This window comes from Leopardus geoffroyi, chromosome B1 (genome assembly GCF_018350155.1).
Source record: "Leopardus geoffroyi isolate Oge1 chromosome B1, O.geoffroyi_Oge1_pat1.0, whole genome shotgun sequence".
Lineage (NCBI taxonomy): Eukaryota > Metazoa > Chordata > Mammalia > Carnivora > Felidae > Leopardus > Leopardus geoffroyi.
The window spans coordinates 42,549,061-42,562,283 of NC_059327.1; the positions used below are offsets into that span (position 1 = coordinate 42,549,061).

Genomic DNA, 13,223 nt, shown 5'->3' on the forward strand with positions numbered 1-13,223 from the left:
ATAAAAAGACTTGACTTTCATAACTACAGAATACATTACTTATGTTATGTACATATGTTATATGCTACATACTTTACTACTATATATGTTTACTAAAGAGTACATGTAAACCTTAGCTTATTAATAATGTTAAAATTGTCACTATTCAGTTAATATTATCTATAATATGTTAATACATTTCATGTCTATTGCTTGACTAAAAAGAATTTTTCTGATAATATTTAATTCAAGAAAATGCTTACATTTAGGACAGGCAAAACTTCTTATTCCACAGATTAAAAATCCTTTTTGTTTGGGGTGCCTGGGTGGCTCAGTTGGTTAGACCTCTGACTTTGATTTTGACTCAGGCCGTGATCCAGACCCATGTTAGGCTTTGCAATGACAGCATGGGGCTTACTTGGGATTCTCTCTCTCCCCCTTTCTGCTTCTCCTCCATGTGTCCACATGCTCTCTTTCTCTGAAAATAAATAAACTTAAAAAAAAATAAAAATATAAAAAAACTTTTTTGACTTTTAGTGATCAAAAGAATGCATGCAGAATAAGGGAAACTGAGGAGAATTCATGATAGTGAAATTATTTCAAGTCTAAGAGGTGATGAGAGAAAATTGCTACTAAAGTGAATCATAATTTTCAATGAGCATTTTGTATAATATCTTAGATATTATCCAGGTCAAAAATTTGTATATTTGAAAACCATTGTAAATTTTATGGAAGATTTAGCTTAATAAATAAAGTAGTAAATTGCTCTGAATAACTATGGTAATAAAAAGTTTATACTATAATGATGTAGTTACAGGAAACGTCCTACATATTTGGGAGCAACATTTTCTGGCACAATATGCAATAAAAGCCATAATGCAAATATTGCTATGGTATGTAATTTTTATCCTTCTTTACTATTTTTTTCTAATCTGTATATTGCATTTTATATTATTTAATATAGCTAAATAGTGTATAATAAAAGTAGTGTATAATAAGGCATTTTTCTCTCTATGTGTATTTATTATTTTGTTGGGACAAAATTATTTTAATCTTAGAACATAATATGAACATACATTAATATACTCATTCACCGAATAGGAATAATGACTATTATGACAGTTATATCAGAATTTCTAAGGATGTAAAACAGTAAGCAAAGTTAAATCCTCCTGTATGTCTACTTTAAATTCAAGAAATAGCAAAAATGATGAATTTGTCCTTGCCATTTTATGTGTTATTATGCTATTGTTACAAAAGTATGGGTCCATTTACTACATGTTGTTCTGCATTGTTCTCGTTTTATGAATCATTTCAGAACTATTTTGAACAGCTCTTTAAAAGACATATACATGTTGATTCATATAGCTCCACTTTTCTTTTTAAATTTGTATCTTATTAAGTAATACACATTCACGTGTTACAAATACAAATGATTTTTGGGGCACCTGGGTGGCTCAGTCAGTTGGGCGATCGACTTCAGCTCAGGTCATGATCTCACCGTACCCAAGTTCAAGCCACGCATCAGGCTCTGTGCTGACAGCTCAGAGCCTGGAGCCTGCTTCAGATTCTGGGTTTCCCTCTCTCTCTGCCCTTCCTCCCGCTTGTGCTCTCTTTCTCTCAAAAATAAATAAACAATAAAAGTTTTTTTAAAAAATTAAAAAAAAAAAAACAAGTGATTTAACAGGACTAATACTGAAAAAACGAAATCAGTCCCTTACATAAACTACGCCTGCATTTTTTAAAAAATTTTTCCTCCTGACTTATACTGTTATATTCATCTCCTTGTAAATAAAAGTTTTATTGGAGTATATTACATATAAAGAACATTGAAAAAATCATAAATATCTAGCACAATTAATATTGGCCAGGTTAATACATAACCATAAGTATCATGGAGCTCAAGAAATAGTGTATTTTTCCGCTTCATAAGACCCCTATGACTCATATAACTCCTTCCACTTACTATCCATATCAAAGAAAACCACTTTTTGACACTTATCACCATTGGTTAAGTTGGCCTCTTTTTGAGCTTTATGTAAATGAAATAATACACAGTATATTCTTGTATCTGCCAATTATTTGTTCAAAATTATGTCTGTGGAATTTACCCATGCTTATATGTGTAAGAATAATTTATTCATTTTTACTCTATATTTTTAAATAAAATGCCCTTGAAATTTCTTGAGTCTTCAAATTTAGACATCCATTGACTCACTATCAGTGAAGTCAGAATTTAGGATCCTAGTAGCTCATAATACTGACTTGCCACCTCTTCCATTCTTCCTCTATAATAATATAGTTTATTAGAATTTTGTTTTATTCTCAAGTGAGCCAAATAATGAAATAAAATTAAATTGCCTTCATTGCATAGGTTTTGTTTCTTCCCAAATTTGTAACTGCATAATATTGCCTTTGCCCAAATTCTTTAATAAAATTAAAAATTGCCTCTACTTTTTTTACACGTTGCAAAAAGTCCTCTTTGGAGCTCTGGGGATGTTTCTTTTTTTCCCCCAATCTCTGTTAAACTTCTTACATAAGGGTTGTTTACAAATTTTCTACCATTTCTCCTTTGGAACATGTGTATTCTTTTTTCATGACTTGCTTACTCATTTTAGTAGAATATATGCTCTTATAATTTACTAAAAAATAGATGTGTAGCAAATTGTTTGAGAGTGACATGATTGAAAATACATTTAATTATTTCAAAGATTGGTTAATTTTACTTTCATATATATATACGTGTATATATATATATATATACGTGTATATATATATATATATATATATATATATGTGTGTGTGTGTTTCTTTATTTTAAGAAAGAGAGAATGAGTGGGGGAGGGGCAGAGAGAGAGGGAGAGAGAGAACCCCAAGCAGTTTCCATATTCAGCATGGAGCCTGATGTGGGGCTTGAGCCTATGACCCTGAGATCATGACTTGAACCAAAATCAGTCTGATGCTTACCTGACTGAGCCACCCAGACACCTATGGTTAATTTTCCTTTTAAAATAATTGTACCTTGGAATTTTAAAGGATTTTTTCCTTGTCTTTTACCATTTCTTTAGAAATTTACTGCTATTTTTATTCTCATTCATTTGTGTGTCTTGCTTATTTTCTGTATGGAAACATTTAAGACTTTTTAAAATCCTTGTATGTTGTCTTTCATCATCCAATATGCTGGTTATATTAAAGTCCTTTAAATCTGGATACTAATTTACTTCTGATTTGAGAAATTTTACTATATTTTACTTGATCATTTTTCCCCTTTTATCTATGGAACTTTGTTAATTATATATTAGAGCATTTTGACTCATTATATAATTTATTTTATCTTATTTAAGTTTGTTCTTTTACTTCTACATTCCCTAATATTTTTTGGTATTTATACTTTGGATCAGTCACTCATCTAAGTGTTCTCAGATCCATTTCATGATAATCCTCTGCTCTGATCTATCTCATAGGGAACTACATATATATATTCCCTGGGCTTCTTTGCCTTCATGCTTTTGGGTATATTCAGCAAGTGTGGATGATTAGATGGAGGCAGGGAAATGTCTTAGTATGTCTACATACTGACCCTGCTTGGAGAAATGTCTCAGAACTATTGCTTTCTGTTCTGAAACTCCTCGTCCTTCTGTCATGTGTCTCCTATTGAGTAGCACTTGTTTATGGATTCTAAGAATGGATCTTCATTTATACATCCTGTTCTGGTGTTGGTAGCAACATTTTGCTTTTCTAATCTCAGAATTGCCTCATCATCCTCTGTTGGTTTCTCAATAATTTATCTGTTATATGTTAACCAGCTGCTTTTTTTCCCCAGTTGCTTTTATAAAATTCTTTCTTCTTGGATCCTTTAGGGGCTTTAATATCATCTCCTTTTTTTGGTAACCACTAGGCAAGTATAACTGAGAATCATTTACCCAATTAATTGTTCATGTTGCAGAATTACAGACAAGTGGGGGGTGGGTACCTGGGTGGCTCAGTCAGGTAAGCATCTTCAGTAAGCTGAGCCGACTTCAGCTCAGGTCATGATCTCACGGTTTGTAAGTTCACGCCCTGCATCAGGCTCTGTGCTGACAGCTTGGAGCTTGGAGCCTGCTTTGGATTCTGTATGTCCTCTCTCTCTGCCCCTCCCCTGCTTGCACTCTGTCTGTCTGTCTCTCTGTGTGTCTCTCAAAAACAAATAAACATTAGAAAATAATTAGAATAAAGACAAGAGGGGACCAAATCTGTTATTTTATAATTAGCACATTAATTGGAAGGAGACCTTAGACTTGGGATTGTAACAATGGATGAATCCAAGATGAACCTGATCATTTTATTTAAAAAAATTTTTTTAAATATATTTTTTAAGTTTACTTATTCTGTGAGAGTGAGAGAGCATGTGCAAGCACACAAAAGAGGCAGAGAGAGGGGGGAAAAAGAACGCCAGCAGGCTCCGCATTGTCAGCACAGAGCCCCATGAAGGGCTTGATCCCACAAACCTGACCTGAGCCAAACTCGAGAGCTGGATGCTTAACCAACTGAGCCACCCAGATACCCCGAACCTCAGAATTCCTCAGAACAGGAACCCTGATCAAAATTTAAAATGACAAATTCTTCTAAGAGTGTTTTGGTCAACTGAAGTAGCTGGTCCACATCTGTGGTGAGGTGAAACTTCTTCTCTGTGTAATAATTTCATTTGAATTGGATGCCTTATAATGACACCTATTCACTCTAAACTCTATCTTAAGGATTAGCATATTTTATATATAAAGGAACAGGTACTAAATGTTTCAGACTTTGTAGACCATGTAATCTACATTACAGCTCATTAACTCTGCCACTGTAATGCAAAAGCCAATATAGAAAGTATATAAATTTATGAGCATGGTGGTGTTCCAATAATACTTTATTTATGAATACTGAAATTTAATCTCATATAATTTTAATTTGTCACAAAATATTTTTTTTATTTTTTTAATTATTTAAAAATGTAAAACCATTATTTATTTTAAAAAAATTTTGTTTATTCATTTTTGAGAGACAGAGACAGAGTGTGAGCAGGGGAGGGGCAGAGAGAGAGGGAGACACAGAATTCAAAGCAGGCTCCAGGCTCTGAGCTGTCAGCAGAGCCTGACATGGGGCTCAAACCCACGAACCGTGAGATCATGGCTTAAGTTGAAGTCAGACGTTTAACCAACTGAGCCACCCAGTCTCCCCTAAAACCATTCTTATTTGAAGGCTGTACTGGTCATAGGCTAGATTGGGTTTGTGGACCATAGTTTACCCTGCCTTATTTTAATCTCATCAGCCTTTATCCTCATAGGTTAATAAAAGTTGTAAAGGCTTTCCAGAAGATGATAGCTCATAAAGCAAGACAACATATAAGATCTTGCTAATTTATGTTGACATTTTCCTGGGCAACAAGTGAGGGGTAGATACTAAGGGTTCTAGTAAACAAAAATAGAATAATATTTATTTCATAATAAATAAATAAATAAATAAATAAATCTAGGTAAAAATATCTGAGTTTTTGAATTTAGTGCAACAGCTCAAACATTTGAGAATGGCTTTAATAGTTTTACCAATTGACTGAAATGTGAGCAAAGATGGTTTATTTGTAGTGAAATTGGCAAAGTTGAAAAGAGGAATTCATGTTGTTTTACACATGGTGATATTTGAATACATTTATCTAGTTAATCAAACTAACCCATGTCTTAGCTATGCTTTTTGTGTTCACTATCCTCTGTAAGCTAGGAAACCCAGTTATGTGAGTTGTTTGATAGGCTTTGGAATTCTCTACATAGATAGATGTTTAGGTAGATTACAGAGATGATAGATAGATGATAGATAGATAGATAGATAGACAGATATATAAATAGGTCATCTGAGAATAGAGACAGTTTTGTTTATTCCATTCTAATCTGCATGCCTTTTATTTTTTCTCAATTTATTCCATCAATTAGAATCTTCAGTACAATATTGAATATAAGTTGTGAGAGTCTAAACCCTTGCCTTGTTTGTAATCTTACAGGGAATGGATTCAGTCTTTCATGATTTTATAGGATGTTAGCTATAGGATTTATAGAGAGACTCTTTATAAGGAAGCTCCCTTTGATTCCTACTAAGCAGATATTTTTTTGTGTTTCTTTGTTTCACCGAACATGAATATTGGATTTTGTCAAATGTCTTTCTCTGTATTTATTGAAAACTCATACATTTTTTAATTCTTTAGTCTGTTGATATGGTGGCTATATTATTGATGAATTTTCAATTGGTGAACTAGCTTTGTGTTCCCGGAATAAATCCCACTTGGTCTTGATGTATTGTCTTTTTCATATATTGTTGGATTCAAGTTGGTGAAATTTTGTTAAGAAATTTAGCATTTAGGGGCACCTGGGTGGCTCAGTCAGTTAAGTGTCTGACTTCGGCTCAGGTCATGATCTCACGGTCCGTGAGTTCGAGCCCCGCGTTGGGCTTTGCTGACAGTTTAGAGCCTGAAGCCTGCTTCGGATTCTGTGTCTCCCTCTCTCTCTGCCCCTCCCCTGCTCATGCTCTGTCTCTCTCTGTCTCAAAAATAAATTTAAAAAAACATTAAAAATATATATATAAAGAAAAAAAGAAATTTTGCATTTATGGTGATTGGGTATATCAAACTGTAGTTATCTTTTCTGGTAATGGCTATTTATGGATTTTCTATCAAGGTAATGATGAGTTCATAAAATGAGCTATGCTTTCTCTATTTCTGGATTTTTTTTGGAGAGTTTGTGTAGTGAAAAATAAATCAAATAGAGAATAGAAAAATAATGGGAAAAATGACAAAGCTAGGATTTGGGATTTGTGACAAGAAAAATAAAATTGATAAGCTCTTACCTAAAATAATTAAGAAAAAAGTAGAGGGAAGATTTAAATAAATGAAGTCAGAAATGAAAGTGGAGACATTACAATGGATAAATTACAGAGGTAAAAAAGGACAATTAAGAATAATTATATGTTAACAAATTAGATAACCTGGAAAAAATGGATACATTCTTGGAAAAATACAACCTACCAAAATAATCAAGAAAAATAGAAAACTTGATCAAAGCAACACCAAATAGAGATTCAATTAGTAATCAAAGCCTCCCAACCAAAAAAAAAAAAAAAAAAAAAAAGCCAAGGAACAGATGGTTTTACTGGAGATTTCTACCAAAAATTCAAAGAATAATTAACACCAATCCTTCTGAAACTCTTCAAAATAATTGAAGGGAGAACACTTCCAAATATATTTTAACAAACCAGCATCAGCCTCATATAAAAGCCAGAAAAAGAGATACCAGAAGAAAACAAAACCACAGGCCAATATCCCTGATGCACATAGATGCAAAAGCTTAAAATATTAGCAAAAAAAAATCAATATAATTTATTGCATTAAAAGGATTATACATTATGACCAAGTGGAATTTACCCCTGAGATGAAACATAATGTTGAACGTGGAAAGCAATCACAACACAGAGTACTAAGCAGTATATGATCATGGCCAAACATGGAAAACAGTCAATATGATACAATACATGAACAAAATGAAAGAGGAAAAAACACACAATCATCTTAGTGGAAACAGAAAAACATTTGAGAAAGTTCAACATCCATTCATGATAAAAACTCTCAACAAACCAGTTTTAAAAGGAAATTGCTTCAACAGAATGAAGATCATATGGCAGTAGCCTAGAGCTCATCATAATCAACCAGGGAAAACTGAAAGCTTTCCATCTCAGATCTGGTACAAGGCAAGAATACCCACTCTCACAACTTCTATTTAACATAATACTGGAAGTCCTAGCCAGAGCAATTACACAAAAGAAGAAGGAGAAAGAGAAGAAAAAGAAGATAGAGAAGAAAAAGAGAGAAAGAGAGAGGAAGGGAGGAAGGGAAGAAAGGTGGAAAGAAGGAAGGAAGAAAGGAGAAAGAAAAATCAAAACTGGAAAAGAAGATGTAAAATTATCTCTTGTTTGAAGATGACGTGATCATATATGTAGAAACCCCTAAACAACAACAAAGGACTCAGAAATAATAAATGCAGTAAAGTTGCAGAAACAAAATAAACATTACAAAAATTAGTCATGTTTTTATGCACAATGAACTATCTGAAAAAGGAAATCAATAAAACATTTCCATTCACAATAGTAACAAAAAGAATAAAATACTTAGGAATAAACTTAACCAAATTGGTCAAAGATTTGCACAATGAAAATTATAAAACATTGATGAGAGGAATGAGATGATACAGATAAGTGGAAAGACATCCCATCTTCACTAATTGGAAGAATTAATATTTTTAAATGTCTATATTACACACAAGTGATCTACAGTTTCAGTGCATTCCCTATCAAAACTTCAATGTCATTATTTACAGAAATAGAAAGAAAACCTTAAATATTATATGGAACCACAAGAAATCCTGGACAAAGAAATCTCAAGCAAGAAGAACTTATCTGGAGACATGACACTTTCTGACTTTAAAATATACTATAAATATACAGTAATCAAAATAGTATGATACTGGTACAAAACAAACATCTAGACAAATAGAACAGAATGGAGACCCCAGAAATAAATTCATGCTGTAGACTGGGGCAAGAGTGAAGGGGAAATAAATATGCCACGATGCTTTCCTATCACTTTTGAGTTGACTTAAAAATTTTAATACATTTAAAAAATATGTAAGAAAATACCTCCATAGTCTGGTAGCATTTTAAAATACTAGCTATAAATGTTCAAGTTGCCTTTTTCATTGATTCTGAATTCACTTGGTTGCTTGTAAGACTTTGACTATTTTTTAGAGTTCTGAAAAAATTGATTCTGACAAATTTTCCTCAAATTATTAGTGTTTTCGCGGAGGGATGGGTTCTTGGGACTATCTACTTGGCCATTTCTCTGGCATCCTCTGCTTTTTAAATTTTGTTTGGTTGCTTGTTTTCAATTATACACTGTCAGTTGCTGCATATTAATATGTATGTTTGTTGGGGTGCCTGGGTGATTCAGTCGGCTGAGCTTCCGACTTCGGCTCAGGTCATGATCTCATGGTTCGTGAGTTGGAGCCTGGCGTCCGGCTCTGTGCTGACAGCTCAGAGCCTGGAGCCTGCTTTGGATTCTGTGTCTCCCTCTCTCTCTGCCCCTCCCCTATTCACTCTCTCTCCCTCTCTCTCAAAAATAAATAAACATAAAAAATAAGTAAATAGTATGTGTGTTTGTCTATGTGTGTATTATTGTCCCTTTTCTCAGACAGAATTAAAGTACTCGCATAGAATTTGCTTCTTTCATGCTGTTATTTTAAATGTTCTCAAGTAGAAACAGGGCTCATTTCATCTAGAATGAAGCTTGCCAAACAACTGAGGCAGTAGACTTCTGATTCTATGTACTCTGTCCAAAACCTCATAAATTACGAATGTTTTTATTCTGACTGGTGTGATCATGAATCATTCCCAGCTCTGTGTGATTTTTCAAGGATTTTTTTTTCTGCTCTCTTCAGGTTCTTTTTTTCCCCTAGTCTTTAGGAATTGACTTAACTGTTCACAGTTAAATTATGTTACTTTATTTCATAGGTAGAAACCTTGCTTTAAGATACATAAAAATCTGCAAGATAATATTATTCATTTTCCCTTGAAGAGTTAATAATTGTTATAGCACTCTTAACAAAACTAAGCCACCTAAAATCTCTTGTATTTACCCATATTTTTGTCATTTCCAATACTTTAATTTTCTGAGGATTTAAGTTTTCATCTAGAATCATTTAGTTTCAACCTCAATCTCTTTCTCCAGCGATTTTTGTAGTTCATGTCCACTTGCAATGAATTCTTTAGTTTTTTATGTAAAAATATCTTTATTCAATCTAATTTTGGTGTTATTTTTGCTAGATTTATAATTTGGGGATGATAATCTTTTTCCTTCTGTACTTAAAATGTATTTCACACTCTTCCCTCCTTGTTATTTATGAAAATTCAACCAATAATGGAATTGTTTGTTTTTGTGTAATCTGTCATTTATTTTTTGCTGCTTTCAAGTTCTTAAGTGTTGATTTTCAAGCCTTGGTTAATTTGTGTAGGAATTTATTTCTTCATTAATTTATTTCTTCATTCTTCCTGGTTATAGCATAATAATTAAAAGTTTAAATGGAATGGTTCTTTTGATGTTCTAGCAAATTATGCTTTCACTAAAATCTAGGTATGAAAATTAATTGCTACTAATAATTTGTTACTAATCAAAAACTGGCATTGCTTTCACCTGAAAGTTTTCTTAAATTCCCCTCAGATACTGAGACACTTCATAGTTGTTGACAGTTGGATTTACTTCTTCTGATAGTGTTCAATAATTTCACTGCTTGATCTTACAATGCTATGATTTCTGTGTGTTATTTGTTATTTAGGCTTATTCTCTTGCAAAAAAATAAGACTCATGAGAAGTTCAGTAGAACAGTCTTTATGTACCCTTTATTCAGATTTCCCCAAAGAAAACTTGTTCAAGAACCATAGTACATTACCCAAATCATGAGACTGTTTCACTCGTTTTCTAAAATTATTATAGGTTTACCATTTACACTTAGAAATAAGACCTATTTTTATTAATAATATGTGCTGAGTGAGATATAAGTTATTAAGTTTTTAGGAATTTTTTTGACTAAGGGTTTCCAAATGTCCTAACATAATTTATTGAAGAGATACTCTCTTGCTTGAAATTTTGCACCGTTCTCAAAATTCACTTGAGCATACTTATCTGGGTCTATCTCTGGACTTTATTTGTTTCATCAATCTATTTGTCTGTCTTCTTTCAATATTGCATTGTTTTGATTACTCTAAATATGTGGTAAAGGTTAAAATTTCAGAAATTGATTCTTACTTTTTAAAATTATTTTCACTATTCTAATTTCAGTGCCTTTCCACTGAAATTTCAAAAACGTTTTTAAAAACATAGTGCTGTTTTGTTAGGTAATGCATTAAACCTATAGTTCAATTTGGGGAGAATTGAAATCTTCACTTTGTTTTATTTTTTAAAGCCATGAATATGCGGTGTTTCTCACTTTCTTTAGGATTTCTTTGATTTATTTCTTGAAAATATTCTAAGTTTTAGCATATAGTTCCTTACATGTTTTGTTTCATTTTTACCATTTGTTGGGCTGGTTTATATCCTCTCCAAATTGATAGATTGAAATCCCACCCCTAGTACCTCATAATGTGACTGTATTTGAAGAGAAGGCCTTTAAAGGAGTGATTAATGAAAATCAGGTCAATATGATTGGTGCTCTTATAGGAAGAGATTGAGGCAAGATATGTACTGAGAACAGACCATATGAAGACATAAGGAGAAAGGACTTAGAAACCAGCCCTGCCAGCATCTTGATCTGGGATGTTCAGCCTTTAAAATTATGAGAAAAAAATATTGATGTTTAAACCACCTAGTAGTGGTACTTCGTTATGGAATCCCCAGCAAACTGATACATATACATAAATGTTTTAACTTTTTAAAGAAAAAATTGTAAATAGAATTGTGTTTTCAATTTCAGTTTTCAATTGTTCTAATGTATTTCTAATATATAGAAATACACTTGATTTGTTTGTTGAACTTATATCCTGCCTCCTTTCTACTTATATTTCAGTTCTATGAGTTTTTTATTTTTAATAAAATAAATAATAAACTTCCCTTCTGGCAACTATGAGTTTGTTCTCTGTATTTAGGACTTCTTTTTGTCTCTTTTTTTTCTTTGCTTATTCATTTGTTTTGTTGTGTTTTATTTTAATCCCACATATGGGAGAAATCATATGATATTTGTCTCTGACTGACTTTATATAGCATTATACCCTTTAGGTCCACCCATGTTGTTGCAAATGGCAAGATTCATTCTTTTATATGCTGAATAATATCCCATTGTACATACACATATCGCATACTCCTTATCTGTTCATCTATCAGTGAACACGTGGGTTGCTCCAGTAGTTACACCACTTGTTAATTTTTGCTTTTGTTGCCAGTGCTTTTGGTGTGAAACCCAAAACTTGTTGCCAAGACCAATTTGAAGGAGATTTTTGCTTATGTTTTCTTCTAAACCTTTTACAGTTTTAGGTCTCATGTGTAAATCTTTAATCCATGTCATGTCAATTTCTGTGAATGGTGTAAGATAAGGGTACAATTTCCTTCGTTTGTACATCATAGCTCCTTTTAATCAACAAGCTCTACAGTGATGTCCTCTTTTTTTATTTCTGTTAAGAATTTTTTGTATAATTGTCTTCTCTTCCTGCACAATATAGCTACTGGTTTATTTTATTTTACTATATGACTTTATTTTTTATAATTTTTTTAATGTTTATTTTTGAAAGAGAGCGAGAGACAGAGAGCAAGTGGGGGAGGGTCAGAGAGAGACACACACACACAGAATCCAAAGCAGGCTCCAGGCTCCAAGCTGTCAGCACAGAGCCCAACACGGGGCTCGAAATCACAAACCCTGAGATCATGACCTGAGGTAAAGCTGGATGCTTAACCGACTGAGACACCCAGGAGCCCCTTGTTGTGTGACTTTATAGAGGGGATTCATTCTCAACTGTGGAATTATGGAAGTACAAGAGCATGTTTTCTTTTTCTGAGCTGGCATTAAAAGGCCAGCTTATGGTTGTTAACAACCTGTCTTAAAATCTGATGATCAGCTTGATATCACCTTTCATGTTTTGCTGTGGCTTTATCTGTCTTTCAAATTCTGTTACTGGAATTTTTTCCTTTCTTTTATACTTCGGTCTTATAGTGTAAAAAGAAAGGGTACCTATTAACTATTAGCTATTAACTGATTTTTCCATGTTTTCATTCACACACTTGCACATACATATGTACAATCTTTTTTTTTTCTTTTAGGCATGAATTACTAAAATCTTATTCACCATAAATTTCAACTGATGTAGAAAAATTAGAAAAACTCTAAGAATTTTGCTTGTGATGACTAAAGGGATGAGAAAAGTTTCACAATTTACTTATCAAAAGTTAAATAATGTGAAATACGACTGTACTACCAGCAACCTTTTTAAAATAACTTCTCATTCCAAATGTCCTTACCATAGCTTTGCCTATATCTCTAATTTCTGTTATTATTTTTAAAATTCATCCATTATACTACAACCTTTTAATGAGCTTACATACAAATAACTTACTCCTATGTATATTGCTGGGTCATTTCCCAAGTGTTACACCTCAGCCTAAATATTAATTCATAAATTTTAAGTGGTTCTACTCCTCCTCA

At 32.7% G+C, this 13,223-nt stretch overlaps 1 protein-coding gene across 1 annotated transcript in view; it reads left to right on the plus strand.

Annotated features, from left to right (window-relative positions):
* The window catches only part of ADAM18 (ADAM metallopeptidase domain 18), a 144,794-nt gene that overhangs the window by 36,631 nt on the left and 94,940 nt on the right, over positions 1 to 13,223 (plus strand). Inside the window, exon 10 of the mRNA XM_045459772.1 lies at positions 791 to 872. Within this exon, the coding sequence (XP_045315728.1) occupies positions 791 to 872 (82 nt within the window). The remainder of the gene's footprint in view (positions 1 to 790; positions 873 to 13,223) is intronic.